This window comes from Pogona vitticeps, chromosome 6 (genome assembly GCF_051106095.1).
Source record: "Pogona vitticeps strain Pit_001003342236 chromosome 6, PviZW2.1, whole genome shotgun sequence".
NCBI lineage: Eukaryota > Metazoa > Chordata > Lepidosauria > Squamata > Agamidae > Pogona > Pogona vitticeps.
In genome coordinates, this window is record NC_135788.1 from 53895001 (window position 1) to 53918194 (window position 23194).

Sequence of the window (23194 nt, forward strand, 5' to 3'; positions counted from 1 at the left end):
AAGCCCGGGGACCCCTAGATCTACTCTGGCAAAACTGGGAGGAACATAGAGGGGAGAATCCTGAGTCAGGGGTCCAATATATAGATGCATTGATGAACTCCTTGCAGCAGTCTCTTGAGTTAGCAGCAGAAAATTTAAAGAGCCATCAAGGAAAGCAAAAACACTGGTTCGACAAGAGGACCAGGGAAAGAGCATTTAATCCTGGAGACGAAGTGCTAATGTTGAAACCTATTAAAGGAAATAACTCCAGTTAGCTTGGGCAGGTCCATTTAGAGTGGTCTCTAAAATGAGTGATGTGAATTATGTGATTCAGGAGGAGGGAGAAGAAGGCAGAAGAGTTGAAAATATCATTAAACCCTATTATAGGAAAGAAAATTTTGTTTTATATGCCATTAAAGAATTGCCCAACAAAAAAACTGAATTACAATATTGGGAAGGAAGGGGTGAACCCCAGTATAACCCTGAAGATGTTAAAATTAGTCCTACTCTAGCCCCAGAGCCACAAGATGCAGTGAGAACCTTGCTGCAGAAATATGAGCAAGTCTTCTCTAATAAGCCTAATGTAGCAAAGGGGGTAGTACATAAAATATATACCGGGGATGCACCTCCCATAGCTGTCACACCTTATAGTGTAACGGGACCTTGCGTAGCCAAGGTTCACAAGGAGCTAGATGAAATGCTGAAGGAAAAAAATCATTGTTCCTTCTAGTCCTTGGGCAGCCCCAATAGTTCGGGTTGATAAACCAGATGGAAGCATCCGCTTTTGCATGGACTACTGAAAACTGAACCACATCACTAAGCCAGATGCTTACCCGATGGCTCATTTAGATGACCTGATCGAGATCATAGGAAGATGTCAATTCATTTCCTGTTTCGACCTGACTAAGGGTTTTTTGGAAAGTGCCCCAGACCCCAAAGATAAGGAAAAGACCACTTTTTGTAGTCTCTTTGGTTTGTTCAAATTCTGGGTCTTAAGTTTCAGATTGCGAATTGCTCCAGCAACCTTTCAAAGACTCGTGGACAAAACCTTACAAGGGCTTAGAGAATTCACTGTAGCATACATAGACGATATACTGTAGGGATCTATAGCCAGACATGGGAAGAGCACAAAATCCATCTTGAGACAGTGCTACAGAGACTACATGAGACTGGTTTAACAGTCAAAGCAAGTAAATGCCAACTGGGTAGTTCTGAATTAAAATACTTAGGCCATCTAGAGGGGGAGGCATAATCAAACCCCTTGAATCTAAAATAAAGGCTATCAACAATTGGCCCAGGCCAATGTCCAAGAAAAAAAAAATAAGATCTTTCCTAGGGTTAGCCAGCTATTATTGTCACTTTGTACCCAATTTCAGTGAGATAGCTGCCCCTTTATCTGATTTAACTCACAAAAGAATGGCTGAGAAGATCCAATAGACAGTCGACTGCTAGGAGGCCTTTAGCAAGTTGAAGATGGCATGACTACTGGTCCTGTCCTGAGAGCGCAAGACTTCCAGAGAGAGTTCACAGTCTTCATGGATGCGTCCAACATCGGGTTGGGAACCGTGCTGAGCCAGGCAGATGACGACGGAAATCATCATCCTGTAACCTACCTCAGCAAGAAACTGCAGATGGGCGAGAGGCATTTGTCCACGATTGAGCGGGAGTGCCTAGCCATTATTTGGGCATTGCAGAAACTGAGGCCATACATAGGGGGATGACATTTTGTACTTTGCACTGATCATTCCCCACTTCTGTGGCTGAGAACTATCCGGGCCAATAACAACAAGCTGATGAGATGGGCCCTACTTCTGCAGGACTTTGACTTTGAGATTAGGAACGTGAAGGGAACACAGAATGTGGTAACTGACATGTTATCTCGGAGACCAGAGGACTGACAGATGGAGAAGAAAAATTTAAAATGTAATGGTACATAAACTTCTGTTTATACATAAGTTTGAGATGTAATTAAAAATGTAATGTGTTGAATTAATGGTAAGTAGTGATAAATGTAATAGTAATGTAATTTGTATTAATGTAATTGTAATTAATGCAAATATTTATAATTGTAATGACTGGATTAAATGTTTAAATTAATAAGTTTAATTTGCTTTAAATAGTAATCGATAATAACACATATGCATAGATAATGTTAAAAACATTGTGTAAAAGAATAACTTGTAATAGTATTGTGAAAATGTTTGAAATAAATTGGTCACTGCGTACTGCGTTGTTCATGAGGGTAAACTAGAAGATTTCCTCCATGAATTTTTTTTTCCTAAGGGAGAGGTATGTGACGAATTCCCACATCACTCCTGTCACTCATAGCTGGAGCTGATTTGCATGAGCCTATGAGAGGGCTGGAGGGGCGGGATCATGCAGTCAGTCAGTCAGTCAGGGAGTTAGAGAAGGGAAGTATGAGGTGTGAAGGAGAGAGATTGAAGAGCAAAGAGAGATAGAGAAATAGAGGGAACTGATGTTAATGAAGATAAACTGGTTAAAGTGAAGAAATAAAGCAAATGGTGATTGAGTGTGTAACAAAATATACGAGATTTCAATGATTTTGATTCTATACCAGGCAAGGGTGGACAATTAATTTCTATCAGGCGGCCACATGAAAAATCTGAACTGTGTTCGGGGGCCAGACCAACTTTACTTAAAAATAAAATGAAACAGTGATGTTATGATTACTTTTATTTTAAACTCGTTAATCTTCACAAATACTAAAGAGGTTTTTGTGGTATGTTAAGGATAAGCAGCTGATCAACTTTAGACAAAAAGCTATAAATGGCTTGGATGTTCAAAATTGTCCGTGGACCAGACAGGAGCGGCTAGCGGGCCATATGTGGCCCTTGGGCCGCACTTTGCCCAGGTCTGTTCTATACAATGATTAAAGAACATATGTGATTCAGATTCAACCTAATACAGTGGTGCCTCACTTAACAATGTTAATTGGTTCCAAAAAAATCACTCCTAAGCGTTTTCATCTTTAAGTGAAATGCAGTTTCCCATTGAAATGCATTGAAAACCGGATAATCCATTCCAATAGGAACGAATTGCCATTCTTAAGCGAAAACTGCCATAGGAAACATCTTTAAGCGAAACGCAGTTCCCCAATTGAAATGCATTGAAACCTATTCAATGCATCTCAATGGGGGGAAAATACAACAACAAATTAAAAAAGAGTCAGAACAAAGTCAAATTTGGTTAACAAAGGGTTTATTAAGTGCACTTTATGATTTCAAACATTTTAAACAGTAAACTTTAACTATAAATAACAGAAAAACATTTTAAAAACAGAAAACATGAGGCAGGAACATTGGATTGTACAAAACTCTTTAGAAAGTGCATCAACATACAGAAAGTCTTCATAAAGTGCACAAACATAAAGAAACATTACATAAATTTTTAAGGACATTACAGAAACTTAACATTTTAACATTGTGCTGTACTGTACAGTAAACATTACATTACAGAAACTTTTAACATTTTTAAACTGAACAAGTGAGGCTGAAGTCTGTAAACCACCCGGACCAGTGTTCAATTCAGGGACCTGGAGGCACACAGAACTGTCTCCACATCACAGCAGAAGTCTTCTAGGAGGATGATGAGGGGGAGGAAGGCAACTGGGCACCACTGGTGGAAGGAGCAGGTTCCTCTTCCTGTCTCGGCCTCTTTGTGAGGAACCTCTCCAGTCAGCTGCTTCTGCCGCCTTTTCAGCATTTCTCTGAAAGGGGACATGATCCTTTCATCATAGGAGTTTGAAAAGTTATGTGCCATAGCCATGTCCAGGTGGTGCCGCTGCGCTACAGTCTGCACAAACTGCCAGCAGTGCAAGAGCCTTTTCAGGTCCCTGGTGAACAGCTGTTCCTCCTCTGGCTCTTCTTCCTGCTCCTCCGTAGCCTGTGCCTGCATCTCGACCAGCTCCTGGGTGGACAGTTCCTGGTCGCGGCCCTCCACCAGTTTACAAATGTCCTCCTCTATGACCTCGAGGCCCATGTTCCTCCCCAAGGCCACAATGTCCTGCATCACTGTGGACTCTGGTGCAGGTGCAGAAACACCAGTAGCCACACAGTCTGGCCAGAGCGGGTGCCAAGCAGAGTTCAAGTTCCTCTGGCTGATGCCATCCCAGGCCCTGGCGATCATCTTCAGGCAGCCGACGATATCAAAGTGCTCCTTCCAAAAATCACGGAGGGTGAGGTTGGTGGCCTCGGTCACCTTGAAGCACTCCCTGAAAAGCTCCTTCGTGTACCTCTTAAAGTCGCCGATGACCTGCTGATCCATCGGCTGGAGTACTGGGGTGGTGTTAGGCGGCAGGAACATTATCTTGATAAAACTTGGCCTAACCTTCCCCCCCCACCACCAAAAAAAGGAGAACAAATGCAGACCTACCTACCTTTTGCTCTCCAAAAAGTTATGGAAAACGCCAACATCACTGAAGACCACACTACACCAACCTCACAAAAAAGATGATGCCTAAAATAAAACTTGGCATTACCTCCCCCCCAACACAGAAGAAGAAATGCAGACCTACCTTTTGCTGTCCCAGATGCTCTGGAAAAGTCCACCCACCGAAGGCCACACCACACAACAGAAAGGATGCCTACAGTAAAAAAAAAAAACTTGGCATCAGACTTTTGCATTCAAACACCCACAACAGAAGCTACTGTATCCCCTAAGTTTCCTCTGTAGGGTACCCTAAATTTTAAATCACATTTCTGCACTTTTCCCCCACACAGAACCAATGCAATAGCAGATCCAAATTCTCCCAGGAAAAAAAAATCTAAAAAGGCAGTTTTAAACTTTAAATCCCAATACAAGACTCTAGCTACCCCAAAGGCACCCTGCAGTTCCCCCTACCCCAAATAAGAATGAGAATTCTGCAGAACTCTCTCACACCCAAGGAAAGCAATCCCAGGAAAAAAAATCTTAAAAGGCAGTTTTAAACTTTAAATCCCAATGCAAGACTCTAGCCACCCCAAAAGCACCCTGCAGTTCCCCCCCACACCCCAAATAAGATTGAGACTTCTGCAGAACTCTCTCACACCCAAGGAAAGCAATCCCAGGAAAAAAATTTAAAAAGGCAGTTTTAAACTTTAAATCCCAAATTTTAAAAGGCATGCACAAAAAACCCATGCAATTTAACCAAAAATAAGAAAATAAAAATACAGTACAGTAAATATTTTTAAACTTTTAAAACGCATGCACAAAATACCCCTGCAATTCAACCACAAATAAGAAAATAAAAATACCTGTAAGACTTATGCAATGAAACCCACCACCCACACAAGAGAACAAATGTAAACTTACCTTCTGCTAGCCAAGTTCTCCAGAAGAAACCAAACTTGCTCCAAACGAAGTCAGCCCTGGCACTCCATGTGCAAAAGTAAAGCCAGGCAGCATGGGAAAGGGTTTTTAAACCTTCCCTGCACAAGGCACAATGCATCGTGGGTATTCACTGTTTAAATTTGAAAGAAAGCAGCAACAGGGAAAAGCAACAATGCATCCTGGGTATTGACAGTTTAAATTAGAAAGAAAATAGCAACAGGGAAAAACACCCTGGAGCAGGAAGACAATCAAACTGTGAAGAAGCATTGCGAAACAGCAACCATTAAAAAGCCATTCAAGCGAAGCACGACCCCCGGGCTGTCAAAATCATCGTTAAGCGAAACAGGGGGACTCAAAATGTAACCGCTATGCGAAGCATGGTCCTAAAATCGCTAAGCAAAAATCGCCCATAGGGACCATCACTAAACGGAGCGCAAAACCGCTCCGATAAAGTCGTCGCTAAGCGAATTTGTCGTTAAACAAAGTGCTCATTAAGCGAGGCACCACTGTATCTCTTAATAAACAAGTTCTGTTAGCAGCAAGTGTCTGATTAAAGTCTTTTGCAGTGTGGATAGGGGAAATCTACTGGTGGCAGTAGATTACCTGACCTTACCTGTCCATCACAGTTGGGCAGTGAATCATCAGCCAATGGGGTGACGGGGGGTGGGGCAGAAGAGGGAGGAGCTGGAAGAAAAAGGGGTGTGAAGAGAGAGAGATCAGATCAGGAGTGAGTGAGAGAAAAAGAGCTTGTTTAGAGGCCTGCGTGCCTAAGTGGTCAGTGAGGGAAGTCTGTGATTGATTAAATAAGATACAGTGATTGACATCTTGATTAGCTAATTGTGATTTACATATTTTATTTTGTTATCTCAATAAACCTGTTTTGTTTTGAAGGAAACCTTTGTCCTTCTTAAATAGTCATTACAAGTGGTGGCAGCGAGTGTGAAGCAGTGTAGTGGGCATTCTGAGAGGCCTGAGTTGGGGGTGACATCAGAGTGGCCTGCCACATCACAAACAGCAACCGTTAAAAAGCCATTCAAGCGAAGCACGACCCCCGGGCTGTCAAAATCATTGTTAAGCGAAACGGGGACTCAAAATGTAACCGCTATGCGAAGCATGGTCCTAAAATCGCTAAGCAAAAATCGCCCATACGGACCATCGCTAAACGGAGCGCAAAACCGCTCCGAAAAAGTCGTTGCTAAGCGAATTTGTCGTTAAACAAAGTGCTCGTTAAGCGAGGCACCACTGTATCTCTTAATAAACAAGTTCTGTTAGCAGCAAGTGTCTGATTAAAGTCTTTTGCAGTGTGGATAGGGGAAATCTACTGATGGCAGCGAAGGAAAGATAGAACGTAACCAGAGTGAACCTTTGGTTTGGGAGATCCAGACATCCTGGAGAGTGAAGTCAAGGGGCCATAGAAAGCACGGCTAACAACAAAGCCAGTGGAGGTGATGGCATTCCAGTTGAACTATTTAAAATCTTAAAAGATAATGCTGTTAAGGTGCTACACTCAATATGCCAGCAAATTTGGAAAACTCAGCAGTGGTCGGAGGATTGAAAAAGATCAATCTATATCCCAATTGCAAAGACGGGCAGTGCCGAAGAATGCTCCAACTACCGTACAATTGCACTCATTTCACACATTAGCAAGGTTATGCTCGAAATCCTACAAGGTAGGCTTCAGCAGTATGTGGACCGAGAACTCCCAGAAGTACAAGCTGGATTTCGAAGTGGCAGAGGAACTAGAGACCAAATTGCTAACATGTGCTGCACTATGGAGAAAGCTAGAGAGTTCCAGAAAAAACATCTACTTCTGCTTCATAGACTATGCAAAAGCTTTTTTCTTTTTTTCTTTTTCTAAATTTTTTTTATTTCAAAATAATTTTCTAACATACAGAAAATCATAAGAACACAAAAAAGAGAGAAAAAGAAAGAAAAGACAAAAAAAAACAGACCATGTATACAAGAAAAAAAAAAAACCTAACTAACCCCTCTATTTAGACTACACCCTCCCCCCTTTGGAGTCAGAGACTCCAGTCTCGTTAGCCCCTCTACTCTCCCTAGATCGATTTCCAGTATATACTAAATGGACATACATATATCATAAATTTTACCCTACATGGTCTAGAGGGGCGGGGTATAAATGTAATAAATAAATAAATGAATGAATAAATAAATAAATAAATTTTACCCTACACTCCTGTCTTCTTCTGGGCCCAAGAATATATTAGTCCCCAGCTTTGTTTTACATAGTCTCTTGGTTGTTCCCGTAGTGCTTCTGATAGAGTGTCCAGTTCTGCTATGTCCCATAGCTTCTTTAACAGCTCTTCTATTGTTGGAACCTCTTCGGTTTTCCATTTTTGGGCCCAGAGTAATCTAGCTGCTGTGAGTATATACATGAGACAATGCTTCAATTTATTATCATTTACTCCTGAAATGACATTCAATAATGCCATTTCAGGTTTTATATCTAACTTCTGCTGAGTAATTTCTTTTGCTAAATCCCATACCTGTATCCAATAAATTTTGACCTTTTCACATGTCCACCACATATCCACCACATATGATAATAAGTTCCTGCATTTTTTACACTTCCAACATATATTGCTGTTACCCTCTGACATTTTTGCTAATCTTACAGGTGTGTAATGCCATCTGTAGAACATTTTGAGTATATTTTCTCTTAAATTTACTGGTTTAAACATCTTATAGCTTTCTTTCCACATCTTAGTCCAATCATCAAGATCCACATTGTACCCAAAAATTTTTTGCCCATTTTATCATTGTCTCTTTCACCCTCTCATCCTCTAAATCATATTCTAATAAGTATGTATACATTTTCTTAATTATTATTTCATCCTTATATATCCACAGTCCGTCCACCTGGACTTTGCCCTCGAAAAAACCCAGTCTTATCTTTTTTGTATCTTGATTCTAATTTTACCATTGATCACCATTCGACAGCTATACCCATTTTTTCAAGCTCTTGTTTAACCTTTATCTTCAGCCCTTTGGTTAATAGATTTTCATATGTGGTTAACATTCCTTTCTGGTTCATGGTTTTTAATGTAAATGCTTCTATCGGTGCCACCCACAATGGGATTTTCTCATAGGTTTGCGCTTGAAATTTCTGCCATACCATCCCTAGGGCCTTCCTAATAATATATTCTCCAAACTGAGAGTGTTCCTTGTGTCTCCCGCACCATACATATGCATGCCATCCCATCTTTAAATCATGTCCCTCTAATTTCATAAGTCTTTGATTTTCTAAAGTTATCCATTCTTTAATCCAGTTCATTGCACAGGCCTTATAATATAGCAGCCAATTCAGCAAGCCTGCTCCCCCCTTTCTTTCAAATCTTGTAGCAGTTTAAGTTTTATTCTTGGCCTCTTGTGTTTCCAAAGGAAATTTGATGTTATTCTATCCAAGTCCTTGAAATATTTAAAATTCAGTAGTATTGGGAGATTTGAAAATAGAAATAGAAGTTTAGGTAAGATCATAATTTTTATTGTTGATATTCTTCCCATAAATGAAAGTTGTAGTTTGCTCCATTCCTACAGATTTTTCTGAATTTCTTTCTGCATTGCTAAGTAGTTTTCTTTCATTAAATTTTTTTCACCGCCTCAAAATTTGAGTTCTGTGCTAATTTTTTGACATCTTCTTGCTTTATGTTTTTTGTCATAAATTTTGTTTTTTTTATAGTTTACTTTAAATCCGGACACCTGCCCAAATTCTTCTATAACTTCCAACAATCCTTCAAGATTTTCAAAAGGAAACTATGCAAAAGCTTTTGACTGTATGGACCACAACAAAGTATGGCAAGTTCTTAAAGAAATGGGAGTGCCTGACCATTTTATCTAACTCCTGACAAATCTGTATGTGCTACAGGAAGCAACAGTTAGAACTGGATATGGAAGAACTGATTGGCTCAAAATTGGGAAAGGAGTACAACAAGGCTGTATATTGTCCCCCTGCTTATTTAACTCATATACAGAATACATCATGCAAAAGGCAGGACTGGATGAATGCCAAGCTGAAATTAAGATTGCCGGAAGATATGTCAGCAACCTCTGATATGCAGATGATACCACTCTGATGGCAGAAAGTGAGGAGGAATTAAAGAACATCTTAATGAGGGTGAAAGAGGAGAGCACAAAAATGGTCTGAAGCTCAGCATCAAAAAAACTAAGATCATGGCTACTGGTCCCATCACCTCCTGGCAAATAGAAGGGGAAGATAATGGAAGCAATGACAGATTTTACTTTCTTGAGCTCCATGATCACTGCAGATGGTGACAGCAGCCACGAAATTAAAAGACACCTGCTTCTTGGAAGGAAAGCGATGACAAACCTAGACAGCCTCTTAAAAAGCAGAGATATCACCTTGCCAACAAAGGTCCGCATAGTCAAATCTATGGTTTTTCCAGTAGTGTTGTATGGACGTGAGAGCTGGACCATAAAGAAGGCTGACTGCTGAAGAATTGTTGCTTTTGAATTGCGGTGCTGGAGGAGGCTCTTGAGAGTCCCCTGCACGGGGAACCAAGCTATCAATTCTGAAGGAAATCAAGCCTGAGTGCTCACTGGAAGAACAGATCCAGAAGCTGAGACTCCAATACTTTGGCCATCTCATTAAAAGAGAAGAGTCCCTGGAAAAGAGCCTGATGTTGGGAAAGTTTGAAGGCAAGAGGAGAAGGGGACAACAGAGGACGAGATGGTTGGACAGTGTCATCAAAGCTATCAACATGAATTTGACCCAAATTCCAGGAGGCAGTGGAAGGCAGGCGGGCTTGGCATGCTCTGGTCCATGGGGTCACGAAGAGTTGGACACGACTGAACGACTAAACAACAACAACAACAACAACAACAAAGAAGACTAATTGTATGAATCCATCAGCAGATCCCATATAAAATCAAGGGATGAAAGTCTCCATCAGAGTCTAATAAAGTTTAGTTTGACATTCTTGAGAGGTAGCAGTTTATACAGGTTAAGTCATGGAAACAAGCATGTGTTATGGTGTCTTCAAGACCAACAGATTTAATTTTTTTCTTCCGGGAAATCTTTTTTCCTGGAATGCCACAATAAATCTGTTGATTTCTAAACTGCCATGGTATTCTCTGATATTCCTGAAAGTTTACTTGCTACTGAAGAGCTTTTAAAAGCTATTGTTATTACATTTTGAAGCTTCTCTGAAACTCCTGAAATAGTTTTTAGTCTTTTTTAATACAGCCTCATTTTTATTGCACATTGTCTGTTGAGCTAGGATTGTAATGGAAGAACACATTTGTTGTTCCAGTCATGCTCTTTGCCGTTGGTTTGTTTCTTTGCCAGTGTTCCTACCACCCATCTGGACAGTGTAGGTTATGGATAACAAAAGCCTATAGTCTTAGTAGTGTTATAAATTGTTTCTTCAGCAAATGTGTGAAAAGTCTTTTTCCTTTATCAGAACAGAGTTCAAGAATGCTTTTTATTTTCCTTCCTTTGTGTGCTGTTCAAAACTTTTATTTCCTTCTAACCAAGATGAAAAATATTATTGTTGAAAGCAATATTACATGTAGTGTGACTTAGAAGTTACTATCATTTTACATATTCTGAAATGTTCTCTAATGGGGATGATATTTTTAATAAGTATCATAAATTTAAATCATGGCATAGTTCATAGGTTTTTGTATCTTTTTTAAGCTTACTGTACCAGTTGTAATATCTCAGTTGAGCTGTACAGTGCAGTTTAAAGTAATAGAGCCAGCTTATGAATGAATATACAGTGGTGCCCCGCTTGACGATTACCTCGTTAGACGAGGAAATTGCTTTACGATAAAGTTTGCACAAAAGTGATCACAAAACAATGTTTTAATAGGGAAAACCGCTTTACAACGATCGGTTCCCTGCTTCGGGAACCGATTTTTTGCTTAACGACGATCTTTACAGCTGATCATCAGGTCTTCAGAATGGCCATCTGCTGTGCAAAATGGCTCCCCACTATGTTTTAGGATGGATTCCTCGCATTACAGGCACCCAAAAATGGCTGCCCTATGGAGGATCTTTGCTGGACGCTGAGATATTTCGCCCATTGGAATGCATTGAACTGGTTTTCAATGCATTTCAATGGGATTTTTACTTTTGTTTGACGACGATTTCGTTCTACAGCGATTTTGCTGGAATGGATTATCCTCGTCAAGCGAGACACCACTGTAGTTATAATTTTTTTTGCTTACTTCATTCAGTCTCTTGGTAGCTCTCCATACCTGTCAATTAGATGATTTTTCAGTAACAAGACCAAACATTTTTGTTTTTGTTTTGGTGGGATCAGATCTCCCTCAGAGAACAGTAGGCAGATAAACCCCCAAACTTGGTTGATCATCTTGGCCAAAGCACCTGGCCTAGGCTGGTTTTGATAGATTATTTTAACATTTCTCATCTCTTTTTTTACTCCTTTGAAACAAGTGATTTAATTCTCATTACCAGTTGTTTCTCAACCTGCTGTATGTTTCTCTCTCTTAATTTGTTACTAAGGACAATTGCCCTGTTGTGGGATTAGAGGGCATTTTCTAGTCCTAGGTAAAAGAATTTGGCTTTTTTTTCTTGCAATTTCTTGGTTCCCATCTTGTACATAGTGACAGTTCAGACATTGCCAAAAAAATTGGTGCTAGGATGAGTCTGTCAAGGTGTGCAAAGTCCCAGAAAAGTTTAGACCTTGGCCTGTTTTATTGTCCCAACTCCGAGGGATTCTTCCATCCTCTTGCATGTATAGTCAAGAAAGTGAATGTGTGATTTTCACTGAGATCAATGGAACTTGACCCGTCAGATTATAGTGACCTCTAGAAGGATGCATCATTAACAGACCTGCACAGATCTTGCACACTCAAGGCCATGAGCTCCTTTATTTAATTAATCCATATCACGTTTGGTCTTCTATTTATTTCATCCTTTTCTAGTGTTACTCTCTTTTTCAGTGAATCTTGTTTTCTTATGATAAATCCAAAGTACGATCCCCTCAGTTTATTTATTTGATTTCTGTACCACCCCATTAGTGCATGCACTATTCCAGATGGTTTATATGTTCAAACATACACATACACATATATAGCAGTATGACAGTTAAAGAAAGAAAATAAACAAAAGAAAAAAACCAGAAGAAAAATAAATTATTAATATTAATAGCAATGTAATCATTTTAGCTTCTAGTGAGAATTCAGACTTGGTTTGATCTAGAACTCATTTATTTGTCTTTTTGGCAGTTCCATACAGTTTTGTAAATTTCATAACGAACACTACATTGCAATGAATCACTTTTTTCCCCGTCAGCTTTCCTCAACGTTAATGCTTCATATTTGTGTGTATTAACTGGAAATACCAATCTAGGGATCATTAGTCTTGATTAGAATTGTGCTTGAAGAAAAAGATGTATTTCTTTCCCTTTTTTATGTGCCTCTTTCCTTTCCTTTTTAAATTTTTGCATGCCAACCCTTTGGTTTAATGTGAATGGGAAAACTTCTCTTGGGTTCTTTTCTTCCTGGTTCCCTTTCAAGTTCTGTGACACTCCAAGAGCCCTGAACAACTGTTAAAATATATATTATATATAAACATATATTATGTTTTATATTTATTTATATGTTTTAAGGCATTACAGTTTTCTGCCCATAGTATGGTGTCATCTACATCAGAGGTCATCAACTCCCTGTCCGCAACCCGGTGCCCGTCTGTTGCCTGAGCTGGACCGGGCTGCAGAGACAGACCTCCTGCCCCGCCCCCGCACACACTGACCTCCCCACAGCTGCTTTGCACATGCCCATGCGTGCCAGTGCCTGCATGAGCGCTCCCCCACCCCTTCATGAATGCACCTGAGCACCTGCGTGAAGGGGTGGGCAGGTGCTTGGGCATGCAGGTGGTCTGTGCCAGAGAGCACACCCGCATGAGTGTCGGGGGGTTGTCCGCCTTCCTCAGAGGCTCAGCCAGTCCACGGTCCCAAAAAGTTGATTATTAATGTTTCTTCCACTGATATTTCTTCCTCTTTTATGTCTTTTAATCCAGTTTTTCATATGTGCATCCAAGGCTGCGGCAGTGTGTGTGTGTTTAAGTTGTAGTCACATTGTTTCCATTCCATCTGCATTATTTTCTTTACTGTAGAGGAGTAGATTGCTCTTAACTTATTCCTCTCACGTTGAGATATTGATCTTAATTTATTCCTTGCGTTACTCTCTAGAGTTTAACTGTATCATAGAAAGCTTGTGGGGAAGGGGAAAGTTAGAATTTTTGTCAGTAAGATTCCTGAACACCAGATGGCAGCAGCTTCCTTTTCCAGAACAGTCTTATTAATAAAATGAAATCATGGTTGTTGTGGGTTTTTCAGGCTCTTTGGCCATGTTCTGACGGTTGTTCTTCCTGATGTTTCGTCAGTCTCTGTGGCCGGCATCTTCAGAGGATTGGAGTAGGAACTCTGTCCATGCTCTGTTGCTGTTTGTTGGATAGTTGGATATTTATAGCTGTGGGAACAGCTTTTGTCCTTTTCAAGAGATAGGGTGATGAATGTGTTTTTGTTGTGATAAGGGAGAGATTATCTGTCACTGTGATTGATGGGTGTCGTTAGCTGGTCTTTTTTGTGCAATGATCCCTGGTCCTTGTGGCTGGGTAGAGTTCATTGACCTTTTGCAGGCTGTATTATTCAGTATTGGAAGCCAGGCCTTGTTTAGTTTGAGGCCTTTTTTTGTTGAAGTTCTGTTGATGTTTATAGATTTCAATGGCTTCCCTGTGCAGTCTAACATAATGATTGCTGATGTTGCCCAGTACTTCAGTATTTTGAAAAAGAATTTCATATCCAGCTTGTTTTAGGGCATATTCAGCTACTGCTTATTTTTCCAGTTGTTTTAGTCTGCAGTGTCTCTCATGTTCTTTGATTCTGGTGTGAATGCTGCGTTTTGTGGTTCCAATATATACCTGTGCACAACTGCAAGGTATCTGGTATACTCCTGCCATGGTGAGGGGGTTCCTTTTGTCCTTTGCTGACTGTAACATTTGTTGTATTTTTGTGGTGGGTCTGAATAATGTTTGTAGGTTGTGTTTTTTCAAAAGTTTCCCCATGCGGTCCGTGACCCCTTTGATGTATGGCAGAAATACTTTATTTGTGGGTGGCTGTTTTTCCTCTTCAGTTTGGTGTTGTTTTCTTGGTTTGATGGCTCTTTTGATTTCATTCTTGATATAGCCATTCGCCTGTAGGGCCCAATTCAGATGGTTGAGTTCAGTGCTGAGAAATTGAGCTTCACAGTTTCGTTTGCCTTGGTTGGAGTTTTTGTGTAGGTACCGGTCTGTGTGGGTGGGTTTTCTGTAGACCTTGTGTCCCAATAGGAGGTCAGTTTTGTGTATGACCGTAACATCTAAGAACGGGATTTGGGCCTCTTATTTCTTTTTCCGTGGTGAATTGACTATTTGGATGGATGCTGTTTAGATGGTTTAGAAATTCTTCCCGTTTTTCTTCACTGTTTTTAAAATTGCGAAGATGTCATCCACGTATTGGAACCAGACTGTGGGTGTGAAGGGTGCCGAAACCCGGGCCTGTTTTTCAAAATGTTTCAAGGAGATAACACACCTGCATCTCCATGAGAATTGGAGGCTGCGTGAACAGTTATGCCTCTTTGAGTTAATTGGTTTACAGCAATGAAAAAGGAAGTCCAAGGAATGTAGAAAAGATGGAGGAGAAATCATGTAGAAAGCTTGCTTCTCTTAGCTTATGCTAAGCTGAGAGGGGATTTTCTGATGGATTGAGTTATGTAGCTGGATGTTTGCAGTATGTAGAATGGTAAGAAGACGGAGGGGTGGGATTAGCCCACCACAGCTTAGATCTTAGAGTTGGTTATTTCTAATAATAACTGCTTTATTTAATTACTGTAATGTTTGAACATATTAATCTGCTACCGCTTAAGCAAACAACTGTTTCTATGAATTTTTATATATATAAAAACTCATGAAGGACTAGTATCTTGGATTAGCAGGATTTGTCTAAATCCAGAGGAGTGGAAAGGCTGCTACAGGGAAGTCCTATTTAACTGAGCTGTTGTGAGTTCTAAGGAATCACAAAGCCCATGTTCAAGTACCTGCAAAGTACTGAGTAGAGTGTTTTTCAAAGATCAGGCTTGTCTATGGCACAGATGCTACGCACTGCTGAAGGTTGAGGACTTACCTCAGTGTAAAGTGATAGATTTGGCTGATATTCGGCGGTCCTCCATGATCATGTCATGGATGGCTTTCACATTTGCAGGCGCAGAGACAGAAACAGGCCTTCCACTGGGTTTCTTACTTTCAACACCAAAGTGGCCAGTTTTAAAATTGATAACCCAATGTTTAACTGTTGCATAAGAAGGGCCACTGTCACCCTTAGTTTGTGACATTTCCTCATGGATCTGCTTTGCAACTTTCCCGTGGAGAACTTGTTTATGTTCCTATGCTCTTCCACATTGAATGTTTCTAGAGGTGCTGCCATGTTCACTTTGGAGCTGAAAATGAAATATAAGTTAAAATCATAGGTAGTTGATGTTTGGACCATTGAATATAGACAAATTGGCCAATACACCCTGCAATTTACAGTTTCCTACCTCAGTTTTTTCTGGGTATGGCAAATACTTTTCAGCAGCCCCTCGTATTAAATCACGAGAGTCCTATTTTTCTTGAAAAGACATTTTACACTATTTTTGTGCTTTCTTTTCCTCCCCTTATAGATGTGTGCAATAGTACTGATCTTCCTGAAGTTGAAATCATCAGTTTGCTGGAAGAGCAGCTGCCCCACTACAAGCTAAGAGCAGATACAATCTATGGTTATGATCACGACGACTGGCTTCACACTCCTCTCATTTCTCCTGATGCTAATATTGACTTAACAACTGAGCAAATAGAAGAGACACTGAAATACTTCCGTAAGTCCAACTATATTCATTTGCAATTAATAGCACCTATCCATGCTGTTGTTGTTGTTTAGTCGTTTAGTCGTGTCCGACTCTTCGTGACCCCATGGACCAGAGCATGCCAGGCCCTCCTGTCTTCCACTGCCTCCCGGAGTTGGGTTAAATTCATGTTGGTCGCTTCAGTGACACTGTCCAACTATCTCATCCTCGATTGTCCCCTTCTCCTCCTGCCTTCACACTTTCCCAACATCAGGGTCTTTTCCAGGGAGTCTTCTCATGAGATGGCCAAAGTATTGGAGCCTCAACTTCAGGATCTGTCCTTCCAGTGAGCACTCAGGCTTGATTTCCTTTAGAATGGATAGGTTTGTTCTCCTTGCAGTCCAGGGGACTCTCAAGAGCCTCCTCCAACACCACAATTCAAAAGCATCAATTCTTCGGCGGTCAGCTTTCTTTATGGTCCAGCTCTCACTTCCGTACATCACTACAGGGAAAACCATAGCTTTGACTATTCGGACTTTTGTTGGCAAGGTGATGTCTCTGCTTTTTAAGATACAGTGGTGCCTCGCATAGCGAGGTTAATCCGTTCCGGATTAACCTTCGCTATGCTGAAGCATCGTTGAACGGGGCAGGGAATTCCATTGGAACGCATTAAACATGGTTTAATGCGTTCCAAATGGGCCGAATACTCACCGTACAGCGATGCTTCTTAATGGCCGGCAGCCATTTTCGCACCCTCCCCTCGCTTAACGAGGGCGCGAAAACACTGCGCGCGGCCATTTTGGGCCATTTCCAGGCTGCCGGCGGCCATTTTGGCCGCTGAACAGCTGATCGTCAGGATTCATTTTGCGAAGATCGGTAAGCGAAACGCTTACCAGTCTTCGCAAAGCGAATTTTGCCGTATTAAAAAAAGTTGAGCGATCGCATTAGCGATCCGAAAAAACAGATCGCTACGCGATTTCGTCGTTATACGGTGCGCTCGTTAAGCGAGGCACCACTGTACTATCGAGGATTGTCATCGCTTTCCTCCCAAGAAGCAGGCGTCTTTTAATTTTGTGGCTGCTGTCACCATCTGCAGTGATCATGGAGCCCAAGAAAGTGAAATCTGTCACTGCCTCCATATCTTCCCCTTCTATTTGCCAGGAGGTGATGGGACCAGTGGCCATGATCTTAGTTTTTTTTTAAACATTTTTTATTAATTTTCCAATCTATCTACATTGTTTGTGCATGTCAAACATCTTGTTACATACTTGCTTGCAATTATTTGTTTTTTACATCTCAGTGTCTTCCCGATTATCCCCCCAAATTCCAACCATCTTTCAAACCATTCATATACAGATTTTAGTATATAATATAACTACTATCATAATATTACTCTCATATTATATAAAGTTCTCAGGATCTTCTAATAACATTCTTATTGAAAGTGGTTCCAGATCCATGACCCAGCTTTATATCTAGTTTAGTTTGCCTAAAATAAAAAATCACTATATTACATCTTTACCCTGATTCGGGCTCCCTTATTTCAATTTAGTTCTCCTTTTAATATATAGAATATACCCTTTTACAGATCCAGATGATACATATAAACATGTTTCCAATATTAAGGAGCTCTTCCTTGTTTTCCCTTTTTTCATCTTTCTAGGTAATTCCCTCTCTGATTCCTCTTTTTTCATTCCCTGCTATATCTCTAAACATTCTGTCATCTTTCATGTCCTCTGAAACCATTTTGTAGTTCTGATTTATGTCCACTGACTCCTTTTGTACTTGGTCTATCTTCAATGAGTCTTCCAGGCTTTTTTTGGTTAATTTTGCTGTTTTTTTCCCTTTGTCTTCCCCTGGTACTCTCCTCTGGTCCAAGACTGATGTTTCTCTTAGGTTAACTTCCTCAAGCTGCTCCTTGGTTTGGCATACATCATCTGTGATACTCCCATTTCCTTCCTTGTTGTTTCTTGTTGCTTGTGGACTATAGTCCTTCTGATGTTGATTAGATAATTTTGCCTCTTGATAATGAGATCTCACGGTCGTTAATATTTTTTGAAGCATACATTTTATTTCATTCCAAAATTGTCCTTGTTGTGCCATTCTATTTCTGCTGCCTAGATGCTTATAAACAGATATTCAAAATTTCCAGAGTCATTTCAAGAGTTCCGCTTTAGCTATGTAAAGTTGAACCAAATTCGACCCAAGGAACAGTTTTTGAAAAGTCCACTTTAGGGTTAATTCCAGCCAGAAGCTCACGAGGAAATAAACAGTTTTTCAGACTTAAGCAACAACAGTATATTCAAGGTCACATCTTCTGGGAATCATTCCAAATGCTCTGGATAGTCAAAACAATGTCCGCACTTAATTTGCAGGAAGGTCTCTTAAGCTTATAACGCCAGGTTGTAAATATAATTTTAAAAAGTTACTTTCTTCAGCTATCCCTCTCACCAGATTTTCTGCCGCTTTAAAAAGTTACGGAGATAAGATAGCAATTCTTTTTTTCCATATGTAGGGGTACGTAGGCAATTAGTTGTAAAAAGATTCTCACCCGATGGAAAAACAGCGATGCCAGGTGCTGTTCCTTGCTTCTCTCAGCCGGCTGCCAGCGACTTGGAAGCTCGCCGAAGCTGCTTATTTCTGCCCGTTGGCTGATTAGGGAGTTTCCTGGATCGAACCGGGGTGGCCGCCGCCCCCCGTGATAAACAGGTTTTCTCCCCCAGTTCACCACCCCTCCAGGGTGGTTCCGACACCCTATGGTGTCCCAAAACGGGTCAGAATTCAGCCCAGGGGACAGAGCTCTGCCCTCCTGCTGCTGTCTCGTCGCGACGTCAAGCCGGAAGTCGATCTTAGTTTTTGTTAATATTGAGCTTCAGACGGTTTTTTGCACTCTCCTCTTTCACCCTCATTACAAGGTTCCTTAATTCCTCCTCACTTTCTGCCATCAGAGTGGTATCATCTGCATATCTGAGGTTGCTGATATTTCTTCCGGTAATCTTAATTCCGGTTTGGGATTCCTCCAGTCCGGCCTTTTGCATGATGTATTCTGTATATAAGTTAAATAAGCAGGGGAACAATATACAGCCTTGTCGTACTCCTTTCCCAATTTTGAACCAATCAGTGTTTCCATATCCAGTTCTAACTGTTGCTTCCTGTCCCACATATAGGTTTCTCAAGAGGTAGATAAGGTGATCAGGCACTCCCATTTCTTTAAGGACTTGCCATAGTTTGCTGTGGTCCACACCGTCAAAGGCTTTTGCATAGTCCATGAAGCAGAAGTAGATGTTTTTCTGGAACTCTCTGGCTTTCTCCATAATCCAGTGCATATTAGCAATTTGGTCCCTAGTTCCTCTGCCACTTCGAAATCCAGCTTGTACTTCTGGGAGTTCTCAGTCCACATACTGCTGTAGCCTGCCTTGGAGGATTTTGAGCAGAACCTTGCTAGCGTGTGAAATGAGTGCAATTGTACGGTAGTTGGAGCATTCTTTGGCACTGTCCTTCTTTGGGATTGGGATATAGACTGATCGTTTCCAGTCCTCTGGCCGCTGTTGAGTTTTCCAAACTTGCTGGCATATTGAATATGCCGTAGCACCTTAACATATTTTAAGATTTTAAATAGTTCCACTGGGATGCCATCACCTCCACTGGCCTTGTTGTTAAACAAGCTTTCTAAGGCCCACTTGACTTCACTCTCCAGGATGTCTGGATCTAGGTTGGCAACCACACTATCTGGGTTGTCTGGGATATCTATATCTTTCTGCTATAGTTCCTCTGTGTATTCTTGCCACCTCTTCTTGATGTCTTCTGCTTCTGTGAGGTCCGTATGATTTTTGTCCTTTATCATGTCCATCTTTGCATAAAATGTTCCTTTAATATCTCCGATTTTCCTGAACAGATCTCTGGTTTTTCCTTTTCTATTATTTTCCTCTATTTCTTTGCATTGTTCATTTAAGAAGGCCCTCTTGTCTCTCTTTACTACTCTTTGGAAGTCTGCATTCAATCTTCTGTAACTTTCCTTATCTCCCTTGCATTTTGTTTCCCTTCTCTTCTCTGCTATTTGTAAGGCCTCGTTGGACAGCCACTTTGCTTTCTTGCATTTCCTTTTCTTTGGGATGGTTTCTGTTGCTGCCTCCTGAACAATGTTACGAGCCCCCATCCATAGTTCTTCAGGTACTCTGTCCACCAAATCTAGTTCCTTAAATCTGTTCTTCACTTCCACTGTGTATTCTTAAGGTATTTGGTTTAGATTATACCTGAGTAGCCCAGTGCTTTTTTCTAATTTCTTCAGCTTGAATTTTGCTATGAGAAGCTGATGATCAGAGCCACAATCAGCTCCAGGTCTTGTTTTTGCTGACTGTATAGAGCTTCTCCATCTTTGGCTGCAGAGAACATAATCAATCTGATTTTGGTATTGCCCATCTGGTGATGTCCATGTGTAGAGTTGCGTCTAGTGTTGTTGGAAAAGAGTGTTTCTGATGACAAGCGTGTTCTCTTGACAAAACTCTGTTAGCTTTTGCCCTGCTTCATTTTGAACTCCAAGGCCAAACTTACCTGTTGTTCCATTTATCTCTTGACTCCCTACTTTAGCACTCCTATAATGAGAAGAACATATTTATTTGGTGTCAGTTTTAGAAGTTGTTGAAAGTCTTCATAGAATTGGTCAATTTCAGCCTCTTCAACATTGGTGGTTGGTGTATAAACTTGGATCACTGTGTTGTTGAAAGATCTGCCTTGGATTCGTATTGAAATCATTCTGTCATTTTTGAGATTATATCCCATTACAGGTTTTCCCACTCTTTTGTTGACTATGAGGGCTACTCCATTCCTTCTACGGGCTTCTTGCCCACAATAGTAGATATGATACTCATCTGAATTGAATTCGCCCATTCCTGTCCATTTTAGTTCACAGACGCCCAGGATGTCAATGTTTCTTCTTGCCATCTCCTGTTTGACCACATCCAGCTTCCCAAGATTCATAGATCTTAGATTCCAGGTTCCTATGCAGTATTTTTCTTTGCAGCATCGGACTTTCCTTTCATTTCCAGGCACATCCACAGCTGAGTGTCCTTTTGGCTTTGGCCCAACCACTTCATTAGCTCTGGAGCTACTTGCACTTCTTCCTCAGTAGAATGTTGGATGCCTTCTGACCTGAGGGTCCCATCTTCCAGTGTCATATGTTTTAGCCTTTTGTTTCTAGTCATGGGGCTTTCTTGATAAAGATACTGGAGTGGCTTGCCACTGCCTGCTCCAGGTGGATTGTGTTTAGTCAGAACTCTCCACTACGACCTGTCCGTCTTGGGTGGCCCTGAACGGCATAGCTCATAGCTTCACTGAGTTACTCAAGCCCCTTCTCTACGACAAGGGAGCAATCCATGAAGGGGAGCACCTATCCATAGGATGTCTTTTTTGTCTGTCCTATCCCTCACTCCTGATGTTCTTAACATTCCTAGAGAAGCAGTGTCGTATTTGAAATGAATGACATTGATCATGAACTTGAAACTTGGTCATGTAAAAATTCTCATATGTACATAATGTAGGTGAAGAAAATCGTTTGACAAACCATGCACTACTTAATAACAGCAGTTATTCTGTAGGCTGCACATAGCAGTTTACACCCAACTCAGAATGATTGGAACATACTTTGCATATGTCAGTTTCCATTAAAATTCATGATTCCTTTTGGCTTTATGATGCAGAGAGAGAATGAGAAGATAAAGCTGTAGCCTTTCCTGCAACCTGACTGATTTCTGTTGAGTTAATGAAAATTAAAAACGAGTGAACAGTCTATAAGCCTCAACAGAACTATAATGTAATTGGTGATGACAGAGGAATCAAAGTCTAAAGAACAGAATGACCTTGATGCATCCAGTGGAATATGTGTAAAGATAAGAGGACTAAACATTTTAATAACTAATTTCTTTTTCTTTCTTTTTTTGAATATTTATTTTATTAAATGAAAACATATTGTAAGAAACAAAAGGACAACAAACAGAACAATAAACAAATAAAATACAATAATTAATTATACACAAACAAAATTGGAACAAAGTGCTTTCCCCATTACATTTTGTCACATTTAAGAAATGTCTTACAGTATGTGCCCAGTTAAATAACTGTGCACTTCTACTCCTTTTGCAAATAAGTAGCTGTCAAACTTCCTCTAAAATTTTAGAAAATAAAAACATGCCAAAGTATAGCGAACACCCTGTCTTCCTGTATATATAATGATATTGGCCTGCACCAATGGGAGCTGTCGGGAGGCGAAGCCAGAGAGGCTGGAGGGGACGGGTGAGTCAGAGTCTGGGGAGTTCAGGGAGATACAGAGTTTTGGAGGAGTTTGGGGGTTTGAGGCAGAGAGAGTGTGTTTAAGGAGTGATTAGTCAGAGTGTGACTGTATTAATTAAGATAGAAGAGATTAAAGTAAAATACTGAAGCTTTGTGTGACTTTAAGAATGTGCTTAAGAACTATTCCTAAAACAACTTGTAATCAATAAACCTGGTTCCGTCTTTCATAGGGAATATACGTTGATAAAGAGATCAACTGGCGGCTGCATGTTAAAGGGTGTGTTGGAATATCCAGCTGAGCTCTTTGGTGAAACAAGCAGGGGACACGGGGTAAACGCCACACAAGGGATTAAGCATTGTGAAGTACCTACCCAAGTCCATGATGACTTCTTTAAACACAAAAATTGGAAATTTGCTACTTTTACTATTGGAAGGGGGCAGAGCTACAAACAGCGAGGCAGCAAGAAATCTGGGCTTTCCAGATTTCTGCTGCATGCCGTGAATCCAGACTCTCCCCAAGAAATTGTGGGGTGGGGAGGGCTAGGAGAAGCCCACCCTGAGTCGCAAGAGAGTGGAGATCTTCTGGGGGATGGAAGGCAACCACCTCTCAGATTACTCCTTCTCCAGACAAAGGATTCCGCCGATGCCATTTTCTAATGTCGTCTTAGCTGTGAAGCTCCGCGGGCAGGAGGGAAGCATGAAGATTTACAAATGACTGCATTAACAAGGACTAATT

General features: G+C 40.8%; 1 protein-coding gene across 1 annotated transcript in view; it reads left to right on the top strand.

The window, feature by feature from the left end:
• Nucleotides 1–23194, top strand: part of TRAK1 (trafficking kinesin protein 1) — a 313032-nt gene that overhangs the window by 103858 nt on the left and 185980 nt on the right. Inside the window, exon 5 of the mRNA XM_078377383.1 lies at nt 16012–16206. Coding sequence (XP_078233509.1) covers nt 16012–16206 — 195 coding nt within the window. The remainder of the gene's footprint in view (nt 1–16011; nt 16207–23194) is intronic.